Here is a 21,225-nt window from a genome sequence, read left to right on the forward strand (position 1 = left end):
AACTTGCAAAAATTTTGTTGAATGAGTGAATAATTTTACTTAAGAAAAAACATAAAATATGAGAATAGCAAAGAAATATGGGAGAGTTTTCCTTAACTAAAGATAATCAACCATAAGACAAACTTCATGATTTGAAACAGAAAAAAAACCATTTTAAATGTATATCTGCTTTAATACAGATAAACGTATGCTTTAAATATGTGCAAAATTCCCTTAATTACTATGCTAGATATAATTTTTTTTCTTATACTTAAAAACCTTGGGCTGTGTTAATATAAAATGTTTTTTTAAACTTTTGCCCCAAAAGTTATAATGAAAACGCATTTGGCAAAAATTTTACCAAATCTTTCATTGTATATGTGTGTGTATCTGTCTAAATGAAAACAAAAAAAAAAACACACACACACAAAAAACCACAGCATAATCCTTAGTAGGATAAAAAATTCTCTGTGCTACAAATGCAGCATTCTCAAAAGGCTATGTCCTGGTAACTATCACAATCCTTTAGAAATTGTTTATATTCTGATTAAAAATCACTGTGCTCCTATAGTCCCACAAATAGTTCATATGGTAAAGAAATCAGTAAACTTACTTTTATGTGTAACATCTTTAACATTTGCTCCCCTTTCTGTGCTTGTGATTAAATGTAACATTTTGAAATCCCAAAGTTCTGAGAAAAACATAAATCCTTGTCTCACAGCTGCTGTTTGACTCTGGAAACACATGCATTTTCTTTTCAAGCATCTACCATCAAAACTCCCAAAGGGCTTGGACTGGAGAACACCTGCATCTCTTCATTTAGTTCCAATAACAGAGCCTAAACTCCAAAATTACAAAAATAGATGCTCTGTTCAGCTGTAGTTACATTTTGCCCCTAATTCCCGTGAACAAAAATGCTAGGAGCATGAAATCATTCAGGCAAGCTCTGTCATCAAGAGGATAAGATTTTTTGCACCAGAAGCCCAGTGGGAACATGATAGAAAACTGGCAGCAATCACAGATAAAGTACATAGTATAGTCCTTGGGGAGCAGAGAGGAAATGTAACAAGATAGATGGGTATAATTTTTACACGTTTATGCCCAAACCGCAAATGTGAATTGTCTTTAATTGCTACAATATATAAGCATTCTGACTCATGTATCCTGTCAAAAATACTAAAAACATAACTTCAAGGCAATTTACCTAATTCTACATTATAAGAAGAATTTTTTTGAACAACAACAAAAATTTTCCCCAAATTAAAATTTATAATCCAAAATATATTGTCTTCATTTTCAAGATTACTTAACAATCCATATCCTAACCAACCAACTAAAAATGGTGAAAGAAGAGTGTGTGTGGTTGCTGGTATATTTTAATCAGGAAAGAATTATCTTACCAATTTAAATATGAGTTTCCAGAGAACAGAATTGTGACTGTCCTTCCCAAAAACTACAATCAAAAGTACATATTTTATGGTTAAAATATAAAATAACTTTTAATACAGTCCAATCTAGTAATGTTAAAACAATTTCTTAAACTGATTAAAACCAGGGAACAGAAAGTTCAGCTTAAACCATCTTATAAATTAAATGATATTTTCAGAGGTACAGTTGTTTTAAATGATTTTTATATATCCTCAAAAATATTTAATTCTATTTTTCTAGTATTAGAAAGAAATAGTTGTTTTGAGTTTTATATGTCAAAAGCAAATACAGCATGTTCATCTTACTTGCACAAGTAACTACAGTCTAAGATTATCATCTTCCTTAACGGTGAACAAAATCAATTAGATGAAATTTTCTAGGAATAAATGTAACATTCTGCATGTAAATTTATAAATTTATTAAGACTACAAAATACAGAACAGTGTCTTAACAGTAGCTTGTGTGAAAAACTCTAATTTCCAGAGGCACAAAAGCTCAAGACAAATAGTAACTAAATAGAAGTTCATTATATATATCTAGAAAATACACCATAATTTGTGCTATGTGAAGGATTGTATTAAATTTTAAAAGAGACTTTTTCAAACATGTCATGGATGTATGAAGGCAAATCACATGGGAAGTGACTAAAATAAATTTATTCTGTTTATCCTGGACTATTCAGTTTAAAAAAAAAAAAGTTTTGTGGAACATCTACCATACACAGGGGAGAAAGAAGGTGCAATTAACCTAGTGCTAAAATTTTCACCATTAAGAGGTAAGCAGTACCATTAACTGAAATTGAATGATGGCGTATCAAGTGGGATGAGGGAAACTGAGTTTAAAGCAAAACACTGAGTTTTGCTTTAAACATGTTAGGCAACAGTAAAATATCCACTGAGCAATGGTCAAGAGGTGGTTAAAATTTGGAGTTTGGCTCTCAAGAGAAAATAAATGGACACAGAGATATACACATAGGGTTGCTTGCTAAACACACAAACACACACATACATACATACATACACACTGTTGAATAAATCAAACAAACAGAAGAGGACTGGTCACACTATCAGAAACAACATATACTTAAGATACAAAGGAAAGAAACACATTTGAGGAAGGAAATGAAGATGGCTCAATAAGGAGAACCAACAGACTATACTGTGCTAGTGTCAAGAATTGTGAGCTATAATGAATGATGTAGAAGACAGGAGACTCCTAAGTCAGACAAAGGACTGTATTACTCATGGCCCAGCAAGCAGCATGAGTATCAACATACGTATTTATATCAGTTCCTTTTGCCCTCAAGTTTCACAGAGAAACAACAAAGATGTATCCAGGCTGATGACTGCACATGCAGTGGAATGAATTATAAGAAATGAATTCTATACCTGAAACTAATTCAACACTGCAAATCAACAGTACTTCAAATTAAAAAAAGGAGAAATGAACCCTGTGTTGAGGAACCAGATCTTTTATAATGGGCAGTAAGCAGGCACTCCACTGGCTCCAGAGGGACACTGGATCTATCTCCCAATACTGTTCACTATACAAATATCCTTTAAAAGCTAGTCCAGAATAAAGAGAGTCATTGTCACCATTCACAGTATGTACAAAAAAAGTAAAAGATATCAGGTGTTATACATAGCTCCTGAGGGCCAAGAGAGATGAAGGTTTCAATGGAAAAGGTACAATCATACATAAATGCCAATGAAACATAACATATTAAGTTTTGTCAGATATATTTAGAGTTGATTCCCAGGTGGCTCAGTGGTAAAGAATCCGCCTGCCAATGCAAAAGATGCAAGAGACACAGGTTTGACACCTGGGTCGGGATGATCCCCTGAAGAAGCAAATGGCAACCCGCTCTGGTATTCTTTTTTTTTTTTTTAAGGTACTTTCATTTATTTATTTTTTTCATTTATTTTTATTAGTTGGAGGCTAATTACTTTACAATATTGTAGTGGTTTTTGTCATACATTGACATGAATCAGCCATGGATTTACATGTATTCCCCATCCCGATCCCCCCTCCTACCTCCCTCCCCACCCGATTCCTCTGCTCCAGTATTCTTGCCTGGAAAATTCCATGGACAGAGGAACCTGTCAGGCAGGCTATAGTCAAATGGGTCGCAAAGAGTCAGACACCACTGAGCACACGTATGTGTGCACATACATACACACATACATTCTTTCAAGTCACTTATAAGACTAAGAAATGGAAGTTTCAGTTCAACAAACTGAGGACCTAATACTAATCATATCGGTTTAACAAAGAAAGATAATGGGTGCGTGTGTGGGTATGGGTGTGTGGGTGTGTGTCTGGAGAAGGAGAAAGAGGAAGAAACAGGGAGAGAAGAGGGTAGATGGTTAGCACGTATTACATTAAGAATTTACTATTTATCTGTCAAATACATTCGTATCCTTGAATATCTGTCATAAACATCCATTTATTCATTCACTCAATAAATGATTTTCTAAGAATTCCCTATATGTCAGGAAATTTTAGGTACTGGAGATAAAATGGTAAGTAGTCAGTGAGTAACTGTGTCCTCTCAGAATTCACTGTCAAAAGGTGAAGACAGACAGCACTCAAGTCACACAGATACATAAATACTACTGTCATTACGTGCTATGAAAGAAGTGCACAGTGAATTATGAAAATGAATGTAACACAAATACTTAATCAAACTGGGAAAGCGAGAAGGGAAAAAGCAGCCTTTGGGCTTACCTGAAGATACAGTAGGTGAGCTAAGACTGCAACACTAAGCTGAAATTCGAAGAGGTATAAGTTAAGGAGGTAAGGACAATTCTAAGAATGCCAGACAGAAAAAAACAGAATATGCAAAATCATAATCACCACTGAGAAATTTAAAGAAGGCCAAGAGATCTGAAGCACAGAGAAAAAGACGGACATATCAAAAAGACTGACTAACACTGACTCAGAAATTGGAATGATGGTCCTGTAAGTTCCCTTTGATCCTAAGCTGATAGTATTTTGTAATCATTTTATATTCCTAAATAGCAGGCACTCGAAAATTTATTTATACATTAGTATCAGATTAACAAAGACTAAGAAAGAACTTTTTAACATGCAGAAACTGCTATAAATCATAGGCAAAATATAGCATATAAAGAAGAGCTAAAGTTTATATTTAAAAAAAGAAAAGAAAAAATGTTGAGAACCTATTTTAAAATATTTTACATACATGACTTACACTCACCATGCGCTTCTACTTCTGAAGGAAGTGAAGAAGAATCTAGTCTCTCTATTTATCTATACAAATGTAAGTAAGAGAAATGCCACCAACTGGTTCCTGTGAAAAGTAGCAATGAATTCAGAAGGTAGGCTGCACTGAACTCCCATAGGAGCTTTTTGGAATCAGCGCCAGTCAAGTAGAGAAAGTGATCAAGGGGGAAGAAGAAAAAGAGCAAATGGAGTTGCTAAGACTTCAAAGACAAAGCATTCCTGTGACATCATGGAAGTGTGGCTCTTTTGATAGTATTTAAGAGGAAGTCAGTGCTTCCCGAGTGACTAAGATGTAGAGAATCCACCTACCAATGCAGGATACAGCGGTTCAATCCCTGGGCTGGGAAGATCCCCTACACAAATAAATGGGAACCCACTCCAGTATTCTTACTTGGGAAATCCCATGGACAGAGGAGCCTGGCAGGCTACAGTCCGTGGGGCCACAAGGAGCTGGACACAACTGAGTGACTAAACAACAATAAATATGAAGTAAACAAGGAGATTCTCAAAGTTGAGAATGTATAAGGCTGGGTGGTACAACGTTTACAATATGGATGCTAAGAATAAAAGACACAATGATAAATACCCTGAGACAGTGGAAAAATATTATACAATTAGAAGACCTATATTCAGATTCAAAGTCTGACTTATTAAACATTTGGACAACTTCTGAGCCTCAATTTCCTCCTCTGTTACACAAACTAAATTTGTCGTGCTGAAAACAGTCTTTGTTTTGCAAAAAGTTGAAAAGCTTATATGCAAGTGATTTATAAACTGCAAAATACTGTGTCCATAATAAGTTTCATTAATACTGTTAATACTTCTTTCAGTCAATTATATTTAATCCCATTTAAAAAGTTGTCAATTTTCTCACATTCTGAAGTCACAGTTGAAATACTCTGCCTCTTTATCCTGAGTGAGCTTCTCTTAAAACTCACTTCCTAATATATTCAATAATATTCACAACATTATCCGGTCCCCAAATTCAATAACCCCCTTCAATTTAGGAGCATATGCACAAAAGCAGTTGTCTTCCACACAGGATGCTGTGATAATCAAAAGCCAATCAAAAAGAATGATCACCAAACTCCTCTAAAATACACTATTTGCCACATTTCAAAACCTCTCATTCAAATTATAATAAATCAACGGGGAGAGCACATTAACAACCTCTTTTGGATGGTCTGTCTCTAAAAAAGAAAGCAGGGCTTACCCGTGCTTCCCTTAATTGTTCATCTAGAAGAGTTCAACTATCCAGAATCTTTTTCCCCCCCTCGAAGCAAACATTAGTAATGACGCATGGGTGCTCCAGCCTCAAAAACCAAAGAAAAGCAAATACAATAATCATTTGCTCATTCATTCAGTAAATATTTGTTGATAGCCTACTATTTGTGGGATATTGCTCTAGACACTAGGAATACATCTGTGATCAAGAAAGATAAAAAATTCCAGCCATAATAAAACATTAAATTCTAATAGCAGGAAAAATAACTCAACAAGACAAATCAGTAACATATATGACAGAGTATGATAAGAAAAACTTTAGAATAGTAAGTAAATAAAATGTGTTAGTGTGAATGTGTGTTTAGTCGCTAAGTCCTGTGAGGTTCTTTTGCAACCTGATGGACTACAGTCCGCCATGTTCCTCTGTCCATGGGATGTTTCAGGCAAGAATACTGGAGTAGGTTGCCATTTCCTTCTCCAGGGGATCTTTCCAACCCAGGGATGGAACCCACGTCCCCTGCATTGGCAGGCAGATTCTTTACCACTGAGTACGCACATATATGCAAACAAGAGAGAAAAAAGTTTTTATATACAGCTAGGAAAAAACTTGCTGAAAGGGTTATATTTCAATAAACTTGGTAAAGGATTGTTAATAAATTACTTCTTCATCTAAAATTTATTTACAACTTGTTTATACCATCAGTCATATACACACACACAGATAAACACACACCCTCTAAACTTTATTACAGGAACGTAAGATTATTTTAAAACTAGCTTTAAAAAATAATACTTATGAGCTCTCTCATAACCATATCATAAATAACATATCATAAATATCTAAGCCATGAATGTGGGTGGCAGTTCCCAAGATGGATGGAAAATTTAAATTTAAAAATACCCTAAATAAAGTATGTGAATGTAGTTTAAGTAAAAACACATTACATTTGAGGATTAAAACACACCCAAGGAATATTTTCAAAGAACCAAATGCATGATATTAAAATTTTACATGCAAATCCATAAATATATCACTACACGTAAAAATAATGTTGAAGATTAGATGAATCTCCTTAACAGTAGAAAAACTGTAAAACTTTATCTTAGAAATATCATATGTCTACTTTTATATAAAGGTTCAAAATGCAAATATATATATTGAGATCCTGAATATGCATTTAGATTACAAAGAATAATACAAATACTGTTATGAGAAAGATCAGAGTATTATCTAAATAGGCTTGACTCAGTTCATTCTAGTGGTACATACAGCAAAACAAAAAAATGAAGAGTCCCTGTCCTACGTAGGAATATGCAGTAGGGACTTCCATGATGGTCTGGTGGTTAAGAATCCACCTTGCAATGCCGGAGACGCAGCTTCAGTCTCTGGTTGGGGAACTACAATCTCACATACTATGGGGCCACTGCGCCCATGAGCCACAGCGAAAGATCCCACATGACTCAACAAAGTTCCCGCATGGCTCAACTAAGATCCACACACCCAAATAAATAACTTACTTTTATTTTTATAAACTATTTAAAAAAAAAAAAAAGCATATGCAATAGATTCTAGTAAGCTTAGTCCCTTCTTTGGTATCAAAATTCTAACCATATGGTCTGGTCATTCTATAACATTTTAATGATTTAATAATATGAAAACAAAACCTACCAAAAACTACTATTTGGACAATTATAAAAAGGAGATTTCTCCAATAGCATATTCAAAGAATATGATTAAATAGGCATTTAAAAAAAGCATGATTTAACCACCAATCGTTTCTCCCGATGCAGGGGTAGGTGATCCACATAGGCTAAATCTTGCCCACCTCCTCTTTTGTGAATGAAGTTGTACTGACACACAGTCACACCCATTCATCTACCTGTGGCTATTTCTGTCTTTCCCTGGTGGCTCAGTAAAAAGAATCTGCCTGCAGTGCAGGAGACCCAAGTCTAGTCTCCGGGTTGAGAAGATCCGCTGGAGAACGGAATGGCTACCCACTCTAGTATTCTAGTATTCTTGTCTAGAAAAGCCCATGGACAAAGAAGCCTAGCGCTGCAGTCCTTGGGGTTGTGAAGAGTCAGAAAGGACTGAGCAACTAACACTTTCACTTTTTCACAACTTTTTTGTGTATGCTAAAACAGCAGAATGGAAAGCAGAGCCTATATGACCCACAAAGCCCAAAATGTTAATAAAACGTTTAGTAAAATGTTTACCAAGCCCTACCTTAAACTACTGGTTTATAAAGTCTTCTACCCATAAGGGATGGGTAGTGGCCTCATCCTTATATTTTTTCCTTAGGGTTCCACACTCATCTTCATCAAGATGAAAATGTCTTTGTGAGGAGTTCTCTTCAAATGAATATTGATTCAGGGGTTCTCAGAATCACCTTTCAAATACTAATTTCCAGTTTCTAGTGTGGATGCCATTCCAGCTACAAATGCTACTATATCAAATTCTGCTTTCAAATGGTTTTGCATCCCTGCATATGTGCACTGCTTCAAATATTCACTCCACATAATCTCTGTCTCAGTTCAGTTCAGTTCAGTCGCTCAGTCGTGTCCGACTCTTTGCAACCCCATGAACCACAGCATGCCAGGCCTCCCTATCCATCACCAGCTCCCAGAGTCCACCCAAACCCATGTCCATTGAGTCGGTGATGCCATCCAACCATCTCATCCTCTGTTGTCCCCTTCTCCTCCTGCCCTCAATCTTTCCCAGCATCAGGGCCAATTACAAATCTTTTCATGGTTTCTACTTTGAACTTAGTTAAAGTGAACTTACTTTGAACTCATGTTTAATGCATTTTCTATAAGCTACAGTACTTGTTACATATTGTTGTTAATTGAGCTCTACTCTTACGCAGCTATTTGAAATCACCTCACTAGTCAATTAATTCTAAAGAAAAAAATTCAAATCTCTGACCCTTTAAGAATATCTATCTAGCTATCTTATTTCCAGCATCATTGTCTTGGCTTTACTAACGACACACTAACTGAACTCACTGCTGACATCAGGCTCTCCTTATCCCCGGTCTTCACTGATCCTTCTAATATCTCCTCTCAACGTGAGAAGTGTAGATCTGCTATTATGGTGGTGAATAAAATGAAATAGATTCTAGGCAAAGAGCTTCTAAAAAAAATTAAATCTAAGAAATAAGAACCTGACTTCTGCATTTTTTCCTTTGTTATACTATCAATATCTTTTCCCTCTTGTAAATACACAGAACGCGCAAACCCCTATTTTAACATGGCAAAATATGGGTCACAAAGTGCTACTATCCCAAGAAAAATATTTTCTCTTTGCAATGTTTTAAATTTCTTTTACTCTTTTCCATGTACTACAAGATATATTTTAAACCTCAGTTGGATTTAGTACTAGTAGTAGGTGAACCTGAAGATTAACTGTTATACACACAAAGGAATTATCTCTTAATAAAATAGAATAAAATCATTACTGTTTGTAAACACATCATTTATCAAACATGATACAAAATACTTCATTTGAATTTTCAAAGAGAATTAACTGCAGGGTGTATCCCAATGGACACAAATGAAAAAAAGAGGAAGAATGGACAAAAACAAGGGGTGAGGGGAGGGAAGGAAAGTAAGCAAAGGAGAGAAGGAAAGAAAGACAGTGCCTTTTTAAAAGTCTTGCTTGAAAAGAAAATTCAAAACAAGTGAATAATGGTGTACTTACCGGAACTGTGGCAGTATTCCATACATTGTGGAACCTGGACTGTGAAGGCTATCAAATCTGGAGCTAAGAGAGATTCTGGCTTTCTGCTCTCATTGAGCCACTTGCTGCTGTGAAGGTCTTTAGTGTCAGAAGGACCCTGAAGCAATGGAATCAACTTCTCTTTTCCACTGTCACCTGAACAGACAAATGTATGAAAAAGATTATAAAAAAAAAAAAAAAAAATATATATATATATATATATATAAGTAGCCTGAGGATGCTTGATTTTAAAGTATACTAACAACATAATATAAAATTTCCATTTACACTTGGTAATTTTTGTTGTACATTTAGTTATATTTTAAAAAGTATGACTGATAAAAATTAAATGCACTTTTAACCCTTAAAATGTTTTAGTATTTAGTTGATGAATGTAGAACATGTTCAGAAAAGCTTATAAAACAACATGAACACACTGTACTGTAAATATTCAAGGGAATCTGTACCTCTTTAAACTTATCTAGACATTTAATCCACACTGGAAAAAATTAAATAACAAATAGTTTAAGGAAAATACTATGAAATAAAGTATTGGAAGGAAGGCAAAGTCAATTTCAACCTTAAGTTGAAAAACAGCTGGGGTTTCTGTTTAATTTCATTATACTAGCAACATTTTAATTTAATTTTTAAGTGTCATATACGTCTATACCTCCTATTCCACCCCAAAATATGTAAGAATAAACTTTAATTTCTCTTCCCTCATAACCATTCTTAAAACTATGCAATATTTTTCTTCTTAAGTAAAAATTAATTTATTAATGTCAAGAAGTATCACCCTGGCACAATTAACAATTTTTTTTTCAAGTAAAATAAAAAAATTTAAAACCTCTGATTCATAGGAACAATGAGTAAATTCTTGTTTCAGTAACGCTCCTTGTAAAACGCAAGGCCAATTCTCCTATACAGGCAATAAAGTTTTACACGGTCCAGCTGCACATACCTGGGGCTTTGGCACAAATTTTTATTGATCCCACGGTCCCAGAGGCACATTTGACCAATGATGTGCTGCAGTACTTCAATTCAACATTCTGGATTGAGCCCTCAAGAGTTGGCAGGGGATTCTTAGATTTCACACCTAATAAAAGAAAACTGCAAATGTACTAGCCGATTGAATTTAAATAATTTTTATACTCCTTCACCGAGGCATTTAAACTTAATTATACTTTAATTATCTACCTCAGATGTTCTTACAGTATTTGTGTTAGGCTTCACAGTTTAGTGTTCAGGAGGTAAAATGATGCAATTTTAAAATAAACAGGTTGAACTCTTAAAAATTATACTTATGCAAATTTTAAACAAATAGTTATTTAAAAATATGGATACTAAAAAAAATCACATTTGGTTTTAGAATACAGAGTAAGATTTCCAATTTGAAACAAATTTAACTTATAAACTGACTTTCACTTATGCAGAGGCATTAATTTAAGCATGAAACTACCTGTTTAAACAGACTCCTCAAAATATCTTGGTCAGGTAGGATGCAAAGAGAGAAACAAGATAGCTCAAAACAGCTCCTAAGTTAAAATACAACAGCTTATAAGCAAAATCGATATGACAACTGTAGCTAAAAGAAACCAAAGGGATTCTGTATCATTTAACAAAAAAAAGTGAGCATTATCTTTTCTACTGTATGCTACTTGCTGAAAGACATAAAGCACAGAGGTAAACAATTACCATGACATAACTGGTAGGGAAAACATAATTCAAAGAGGAGAAACTCATTTTGGCCCTGAAGGCTAGGTAAGAATTCAAAAGGGAGAGAAACCTTAAGAACATTACACTAACATTATTGTAAACCACAAAAAATGATGATAATGTGAAGAACTCTAATCCATTAACATATACCAAAGGATTTACTGTGTGCTATCCACACATTTTATTCTATCCTCAAAATAGGGTGGTAATAAAAATGTTATTGTTCTCTCATTTTTACAAATTGGGATACAATGGATTAGAGGAGTTCAGTAATTTTCTCTCTGCTCAGTCCTACAGCAGAGGAAGAGCTGAGGTGTTTAACACAATTTGATCTTATCACAGAAAACTTCATTACTCATTTCACCAATACTCATGAAAAGAGGCTTTCTTTTTCGCATTCCACATTCCAATCAAATATGTATCATACTTCATATGTGAAACTTTATGAAGGAGAACTAAGTATGAAGAATTAAGAAAACTATGAACTTTTATGACAGATATATTAAACATTATACCAAAATCTTTGATTTCAAACTCCGGGGTGTTCAAGAAGCCCTATAGACTCTTTGTGAGATGTGGCCCAGGAAGCCTGCAATTTAACTAAAACACTACATGGTTATCCACTAATTAAAGGACATCATCTTGAGAAACATCTCTCACATACTAATCTTTGCTTCAGAAGAACCTCTAAATCTGCTAATTTCTATTTGACTGTTACAAGAACATGGAACAATTGGTTGCTATTTCCCAATATTCACCACTTGAACCTATTATCCTCATAGCAGGAGTCTAAATGCTGTGTACTTACATTTTTTCTATGATTTTATCAGCTTTTATCAAATTCTCAAAATCCATGAACCAACAAACTTAAGAAGCTGTATTTCAGAAAGTTAAACGATGCCTACATTATTTTATAAACATAGCAGTAATAGTAATAATAGTAACAGCAGCAGTAGCAGTAGTACTAACTATACCACCTAACACTGAGCACTTAAAGTAAGTGCCATGCACTACATCTAATTTGCTATTTTTATTCATATCAAAAGGAAAAAAAAAAAGAGCTATCTATTACTATTCTACCTCATATTCAGGAAAACCAAAGTTTAGAGAAGTAAGGATTTTGCCCAGGCTCAAGTCAGAAAGTGAGGAGGCTTGGATCACTTTTCTCCTCATGAGAAAGGAAGCTGAGCTACCTTCGCATATTTAACATCTACTGTGAATGCATAAGTTATAATCAGCGATAATTTACCCTGCTCCAATCATTATGTTAAGTGATGAGAGGGATACAAAATGAGTTAGAATATTTTATTCTAACTCAAGCACCCAGAGTCAGACTCTCATTCTACACCAGTTTTTTGAAAGGAAAAAAAAAAAAAAAGAAGAATCTAGATAGTAATCAGGAGACAAGAGCTAATGAAAGATTCTCTCTAGGGTTAGAATTGAAATAGTTCAGTTGGCTGCAAAACTACATACATGGATAGACAAACATGGCTTTTTAAAAAATTACTTTATAAACTGCTTCTTTTACAAAGTTTACACCAAGTTTAGGACTCTACCTTGAATCTCAAATGAAAGATCTAAGTCTCTTAATACCTATTGTGTGCTGTATATATTGATAAGACTCTTCAGAGTCTTATCAGAAGAGCTGTAATGTATAGCACAGAGAATTATACTTGATATTATAATAATCTATAATGGAAAAGAATAATATATATATCTGCATCACTGTGCTATATACCTGAAACACTGTAAATCAACTCTATTTCAATAAAAAATAACTTTAAAAACAGAAGTTGCCTGAAATCTCTTCTGATAAGAATAACATATATGTGAAAAGCATCTTATTTTAGATTATAATTATCAAGAAATTATTTCACTTTATCATTAAATTTCTCAGATATTTTTAAATGTTTTAAAAACTAAAAAATCCTGCATAGTTTCTCCTTAAGAAAATTTTTTACCTAAAGTAATTTTCTTTTAATTGCTCAACCTCAGATTTTTTAAAAGATAATTATAGTCATCTCCTGATAGACTTCAACAATGGAGAAAAGCTGCTATTAAAAAATAACCTTAGTGATACAAATTATGAACCTTGAGTGATATGACGTGTCAATATGGTTCATCAGTTGTAACAAATATACCACCCTGGTGAGGGATGTCAACATTGGAGGAGGCTATGTAAACTGAAACAGAAGCAGAAGCTATATTGAAAATTTCAGACCTTCCCTTCAATTCTGCTGTGAACCTAAAATTGCTCTAAACAAGAAATAGCATTCATAAAAATAATTTAAAAATAAACTTGGCTTCTTTCCATTCTACCATCAAACCAAAATTTGTAAAATACCCCAAACATACACACTAGGAAGAAATAAAGGAACAGTCTTGGCATTGAACAACTCACGGCACCCCTCACATTGTTTTCAAGCTACATGAATGCTGCTTCCTAAAAAAGAAAATCTTCTTGTTAGGAACACGAAATGGTGAAACAAAAAGACCAAAAACTCTGAAACAGAAAAATCAAGGCTTCAGATATAGGTAGTATTATGTATTTTAAGTACTTCTGTGGCTTCAGGCAAGCCACTATTAATTACTGTTTCACGTGGAGGCCAAAATACTGCAGTTATTGTTCAAGGTATTTAACTCCGAGAAATCTGAATTTTATACAGAACTTAATTTAGGGAAGAGGTGCAAAATTTTGAAAAGTTGTATAGTCATCTGATATGAGCTGACAGAACAACCACAGACAGTGACAGTGTCTTATATTTGATACGATGACTTCAGAAAGCACTGTCATGTGCATTTACTCAAACACTGCTGTCAAAATCTACTAGAGGAAGGCAGGAAGGGATCCCTAAGGTACTGCAACTGAAATACAATTTCACATGGTACATACTATCAATAGAATAACCTGAAAATACTGAATTTTCATAATACAATTTAGTATAAAATAATACACTGTTATTTCTTCTCCTTTTAGTGCTTTTCTGAATGATATTAACCCAACACATAATCTCAGTCCTGTGGTACACCATTAATTCAGATTCTCCTCCCACCATCTTTCTCTTTTTTTAATTAATTTAATTATTTTAATTGGAAGTTAATTACAATATTGTAATGTTTTTGCCATACACTGACATGAATCAGTCATGAGTGTACATGTGTCCCCCATCCTGAAACCCTCTCCCACCTCCCTCCCCATCCCATCCCTCAAGGTCATCCCAGTGCACCAGTCCCCAGCACTCTATCTCGTGCATCGAACCTGAACTGGCGATCTATTTCACATATGCTAATATACATGTTTCAAAGCTATTTTCTCAAATCATCCCACCCTCGCCTTCACCTACAGAGTCCAAAAGTCTGTTCTTTATCTCTGTGTCTCTTTAGCTGTCTCACATATAGGGTCATCATTACCATCTTTCTAAATTCAATACACATGCATTAATATATTGTATTGGTGTTTTTCTTTCTGACTTACTTCACTCTGTATAATAGGCTCCAGTTTCATCCACCTCATTAGAATGATTCAAATGCATTCTTTTTAATAGTCGAGTAATATTCCATTGTGTATATGTACCACAGCTTTCTTATCCATTCGTCTGCTGATGGACATCTAAGTTGTTTCCATGTCCTACCCATTGTAAACAGTGCTGCGATGAACACTGGGGTACACGTGTCTCTTTCAGATCTGGTTTCCTCAGGTGTGCATGCCCAGCAGTGGGATCGCTGGGTCGTATGGCAGTTCCATTTCCAGTTTTTTAAACAATGTTCACACTGTTCTCCATAGGGCTGTACTAGTTTGCATTCCTATCAACAGTGTAAGAGGGTTCCTTTTCTCCACACTCAATCCAGCATTTATTGTAGACTTTTTGATAGCAGCCATTCTGACCAGCATGAGATGGTACCTCATTGTAGTTTTGATTTGCATTTCTCTGATAATGGGTGATGTTGAGCATCTTTTCATGCCTTTGTTAGCCAACTGTATGTCTTCTTTGGAGAAATGTCTGTTTAGTTTTTTGGCCCATTTTTTGATTGGGTCGTTTACTTTTCTGGTATTGAGTTGCATGAGCTGCTTGTATATTTTTGAGATTGATTCTTTGTCAGTTGCTTCATTTGCTTTTATTTTCTCCCATTCTGAAGGCCGTCTTTTCACCTTGCTTATAGTTTCTTTCATTGTGCAAAGGTTTTTAAGTTGAATTAGGTCCCATTTGTTTATTTTTGCTTTATTTCCATTACTCTGGGAGGTGGGTCATAGAGGATCCTGCTGTGATTTATGTCAGAGAGTGTTTTGCCTATGTTTTCCTCTAGGAGTTTTATAGTTTCTGGTCTTACATTTAGATCTTTAATCCATTTTTAGTTTATTTTTGTGTATGATGTTAGAAAGTGCTCTAGTTTCAATCATTTACAAGTGGTTGACCAATTTTCCCAGCACCACTTGTTAAAGAGGTTGTCTTTTCTACATTGTATATTCTTGCTCCTTTGTCAAAGATAAGGTATCCATAGGTACATGGATTTATCTGAGCTTTGTATTTTGTTCCATTGATCTATATCTCTGTCTTTGTGCCAGTACCATACTGTCTTGATAACTGTAGCTTTGTAGTAGAGCCTGAAGTCAGGCAGGTTGATTCCTCCTGTTCCATTCTTCTTTCTCAAGACTGCTTTGGCTATTCGAGGTTTTCTTAATTTCCGTACAAATTGTGAACTTATTTGTTCTAGTTCTCTGAAAAATACCATTAGTAGCTTGATAGGGACTGCACTGAATCTATAGATTGCTTTGGGTCATATACTCATTTTCACTATATTGATTCTTCTGATCCATGAACATGGTATATTTCTCCATCTATTTGTATCATCTTTGATTTCCTTCATCAATGTTTTACAGTTTTCTATATACAGGTCTTTTGTTTCTTTAGGCAGATTTATTCCTAAGTATTTTATTCTTTTCATTGTAACGGTGAATGGAATTGTTTCCTTAATTTCTCTGTTTTCTCATGGCTAGTGTATAGGAACGCAAGGTATTTCTGTGTGTTAATTTTATATCCTGCAACTTAACTATATTCATTGATTAGCTCTAGTAATTCTCTGGTAGTGTCTTTAGGGTTTTCTATGTAGAGGATGATGTCATCTGCAAACTGAGAGTTTTGCTTCTTCTTTTCCAATCTGGATTCCTTTTATTTTTCTTCTCTGATTGCTGTGGCTTAACCTTCCAAAACTATGCTGAATAGTAGTGCCCATATCTTTCTTATCCAACATAATTCTCCTAACCTCACAGACATGTTAGCCCCTCAGTGTTCAGTATGATCATTCATATAAATTAAAAGATAAACTAATGAGAATGACCTGTATATCTGAGTGGAAGTAAAAGATTAAGGATCAAGCAATACATAAGTTTATTTCTGTTTCTGACTTAATTTTTAGAGCCTAATACCAACAAAGAAATGAAAATGGAAAGATAAGAGCTAAAAATGCAACTCTCAAAGAGGCAAGCAGTGTCATCAAAATTTCAGAAGATAGATACTGATGAACAGGTAGCAACAGGATCACTTAGAGAAAAGTGCCTGTGAGTTACCATATTAAGAAGCAAGTTTATTGGCAATAAGTCCTGGAATGGTTAAGTATTAAAGAAGCCAGCCAGTTCAGAGGGCAGGAACGCAGATGAGGCTAAAAAGATGAGCAGTTACTGAAAGTCTATCTAATGACCACAGATCCTTTGCCTTAATCCATGCAGCAATGCAAGTATCCCACTCTCATCCCAACAACAATGGAGAAGTTGAACCAGAAGGACAATGAACTAAGGGACACTACCAAGGAAAGGGGTGCATACTAAAAATGGGAGACTGTCTAAAAATGAGTATAAAATGGATGTACTGAATAATGAAATCTTTTCTTTCACTCTCTAAGAACCCTGAATGCCAGAGTTAAAACCTGCAGCAAGGGTACGGAAGGATGTCTGTGAAAACTGGCCAGTCCAAGAAAAGCAAACCACAGATACTGATAACTCATTGTGCCCTCACCTCCAAAAACATGAATAAGTGTCCAACTCTCCTACAATGACATCTGCCATTCAGTAAGCTCCAACCTCACAAACAGGTTTCCAGTTTAGTTATTTTCCAATTTTTAGCTATTTAAAATTTATTCTACAATATAAGGGATCATCAGAAACTAGGCATAAATCACTAAAATGAGAAGTAGAGATAAAAAAATCAACAGAAAAGGAACTTCGGGTAAATGGACGCTGGGATCAGAAAACTTAAGTAATATAATTATATTATTTTATATTTATTATGATAAATATATTATTAAGTTAGTAACCTCAAGGATAAAAGTTACATAACAAAAAATTTAATGGCAGTATATTTCATATATACACGCCTATAACATATTAACACTGAATATATATTTAAGCAAAATCTGTGATATAATTAGATGACAAAAGAAGAACAGAGCCTATAGTAAGAACTGCCCATAAAAGCTAAATCCTCTTGATAGACTGGATAATACCATCCCACCTTCACTCAAGAAGCCCAAATCCTAATCCCAGGATCTGAGAACATGCTATCTTACATGGCAAAGGAATACTGAGTTAAAAAAAAAAGAATTAAAATTACTAATAAGCTAATTTGAAATGTGGAGAGTATCCCACATTATCCAGGTGGAACACATGTAACCATCAGGGTTCTTCAAAATATTATTAAAGAAGGCAGCAGAACACAGGAGTCAGAGAAAGACATGTCATAACACAGGCACTATCAGAGAAATGCAATTTTGCTGTCTTTGAACATGGGGCATGAGGACTGCTGGTGGCCTATACAAGCTGGAAAAAGCAAGGACATGGATTCTCTCCTAGAGGCTTCATAGAACACAACTCTACTGACACCTTGATTTTAGTATAAGACTCATTTAGACTTTAAACTACAGAACTGTAATAAAGCAGTAAACTTATGCTGTTTTAAGGCATTAGGGTTATTGTAATAGATAGCATGTATAGACAGCATTATAATATCTAACTAAACATGAAAGATAAGAAAACTTCAATATAAGCATTTTACTTAGAAATTTAGAGGTAAATATCTAAGAATGAGGCACAAATGATTGCCTCTAAAAAAAAAACAGTGGAGATTGTGAGGACCCACAGAACTGTCCTTTTTGTTACAAGCTTTAAAAAAAGATAATTTAATAAAATAAAACAAAAGGTCACTCAAGCAAGCAGGACTCATTCCAGACACACAAAAATAAAAAGAATCACAAGATAGTGAACCAACAGTAAAAGTTTCTGTAGAGGGAAAAGGCAAATTCTTTTAAAACACTCATTGAAAGAATAGTCATCTTAGCAAAGTTATTAGAGAACATTTTACAATAGCGAAGAGCTTCTAAATGGTTGATAGTGTAGTAAAAACTAAGCATTATCATTTCAGGGGAAGAATAAAAGGAGAAAGCAAGATGAGAGGGAGATTTATTACATGAGAGGAAAGTGCAAGTCTCAACAAGAGTGACTGGGCAGGCAAGGACAAATAGGTGTACCAAGAAAGCTAGCTAGTTCTTGGTAATTTGGGATTCCGGGTTTACCTTTCTAAAAGCTTTCTTTTTTAAAAACATTGCCAGAGTTAAGGGTATATGCCAAAGCAAATATTAATATTGTGTTTACTATTAAATACCCAGAGATGTAACCAGTCTACCCAGGATCACATTTTAGGTAAACTTGTTGGTTTGATGGTTCCTAGACGATGAAGAAATTAAGATCTGAGTGCTGACAGGACTGTGGTTACAAAGTCTCAGGGAAAACACCCACCCTCTTCCACATCAAGGCCAAAACAAATAAGTTTCTTTGTTAAAACGGGAGTGGGACAGATTTTTAAAACAGTCCATCTTTCTACTAGTCCATAGAAGTTATGAGCTCAGGGAAATGGAAATCACTTCCCAATTCCTCCTTTCTGGTCCCCACCCCTTTCTGGCGACTAAAAGCCAAGCCCACTGGTAACTGAGTTGCCACAGTCCATTAAGATAGTCAAAGCATGAATACCTGTTTCCCACTCTAGTTTTCCATTTCCTCCTTGTTTAGGGATTTTTTTTTTCTTTCTTTCTCACAGGTTCAGCAGTTCACTTACTAATAGAGTTATATGTGTTACACATTTTCCAGCATGGGTGTTTGTAGAGGAAAGGATTTCAGGTAATTATCATACCATGCTACCAGGCATAGAAGTCACATCACGCTATGCTATATGTTTCTTAAGTAAACATACATCATAATTGAACATTCTCCTCCCTAGGATTGCACCCATGCTAGATGAGGAAGCAACAAGTAGTTTTTGAGGTTAAACACTAGAGGTTACGCAGAGATATAAAACACATTATAAATCCCAAAATGTACTAGTTTAACTATTTTGTTTCCATAATTATAAAATGGGTATAATAGCTACCTTACAGAAGAGTTCTTGCAGAAATGATAGCAGAGTATCTGGCATGTTAGGATTCAATACATGTTAGCCTGTATATTTTCACTGTCACTATCCCTACCAACAGTACAAGCTTATTGGGGAAGCTCAGTTTATACATAAGGAGTAAAGCTGCTGCTGCTAAGTCACATCAGTCGTGTCCGACTCTGTGCGACCCCATAGACGGAAACCCAACAGGCTCCCCCGTCCTTGGGATTCTCCAGGCAAGAATACTGGAGTGGGCTGCCATTTCCTTCTCCAATGCATGAAAGTGAAAAGTGAAAGCAAAGTCGCTCAGTCATGTCCGACTCCCAGCGACCCCATGGACTGCAGCCTACCATGCTCCTCCATCCATGGGATTTTCCAGGCAAGAGCACTGGAGTGGGTTGCCATCGCCTTCTCCAACATAAGGAGTAATAAGGGAGTTTAATAAATGATACATTAATCACTAGACTTTTATTCTAGTATAAATTCTGCCATCAAATAGCTGTATAATTTTGGATTTAAAGTCTCTACAATTCTTTTTCTTCATCTGAAAAAAAAGAATGGTCGTATTTGATTATAACTAAGCTCTCTTTAAGTTTTAAAAGCCAATGATTAGCTGAAGTGTAGGAGATAAAAGACTGCATAACAGGACCTGGAAAGGAAAAGTGGCCTTTGAAGGGAACAATACTGTCGTATACCATCAGCATTTTTTAAAGGCAAAGAAAAATTACACTAAATGAAACTGTTATGTTTCTATATATATGATAGAAAAACTATGAACTAGGTAACGTCAGCAACTTTAATGAAAGATGAGAAAAATAAAATTTTCAAATATACAATTTACAGATAGATATTACAAGAATAACTTTTGAAACATTTTCTATTTCTCCTTAGCCTCTAGAGCTATATTGTCAGATAAAGAACAATAATTATTACTTTATGAGACAAATAATAAAGTGGTACATTATTATATTTGGTTATTCTATACATAAAAGTTCTTAGTTTGAATAATAAAATAATAATTACTGTTATGATCATTCAGTATTATACCCACACAAGAACTTAAAAAAAAAAATAACAGGATAATAGAGTAAAATGCCTAGAAAAAAAATATCTGCTTCTTGGATTAGGTATTTCATAACACATATGAGAAGGAAATACATGAAAATAAATTCTCATTAATAACCACTGGTAGAAATATCTAAAGAAGGACTACTACGTAAAGGTCTTAAAGATTTTTTTAATAAAAAATTTTTAACTGTGGGTAAGGATGCTAAATTACTAGCTGGCAAAATAAAAGACATCACAGTGAAGGGCAAAAGTGTTAGTCACTCAGTCATGTCCACTTTTCTACAACCCTATAAGACTGTAGCCCACCAGGCTCTTCTGTCCATGGAATCCTCCAGGAAAGAATATTGGAGTGGGAAGCCATTCCCTTCTCCAAGGGATCTTCCTGACCCAGGGATCGAACCCAGGTCTTCCTGCATTTCAGGCAGATTTTTT

At 34.8% G+C, this 21,225-nt stretch overlaps 1 protein-coding gene across 14 annotated transcripts in view; it reads right to left on the bottom strand.

Moving 5' to 3' along the window:
- The window catches only part of VPS13B (vacuolar protein sorting 13 homolog B), a 774,030-nt gene that overhangs the window by 539,913 nt on the left and 212,892 nt on the right, over nucleotides 1-21,225 (bottom strand). For all 14 annotated transcript variants that reach the window (XR_006272367.1, XM_043484079.1, XM_043484085.1 and 11 more), the window contains 2 exons: nucleotides 10,554-10,688; nucleotides 9,575-9,748 (listed from right to left, as the gene is read on the bottom strand). Coding sequence is in view for 13 of the 14 variants with exons in the window: in XM_043484079.1 (XP_043340014.1) it covers nucleotides 9,575-9,748; nucleotides 10,554-10,688 (309 nt within the window). In the remaining variant the exon portion in view is untranslated. The remainder of the gene's footprint in view (nucleotides 1-9,574; nucleotides 9,749-10,553; nucleotides 10,689-21,225) is intronic.

The sequence above is a fragment of the Cervus canadensis genome, chromosome 12, assembly GCF_019320065.1.
Source record: "Cervus canadensis isolate Bull #8, Minnesota chromosome 12, ASM1932006v1, whole genome shotgun sequence".
Classification (NCBI taxonomy): Eukaryota; Metazoa; Chordata; class Mammalia; order Artiodactyla; family Cervidae; genus Cervus; species Cervus canadensis.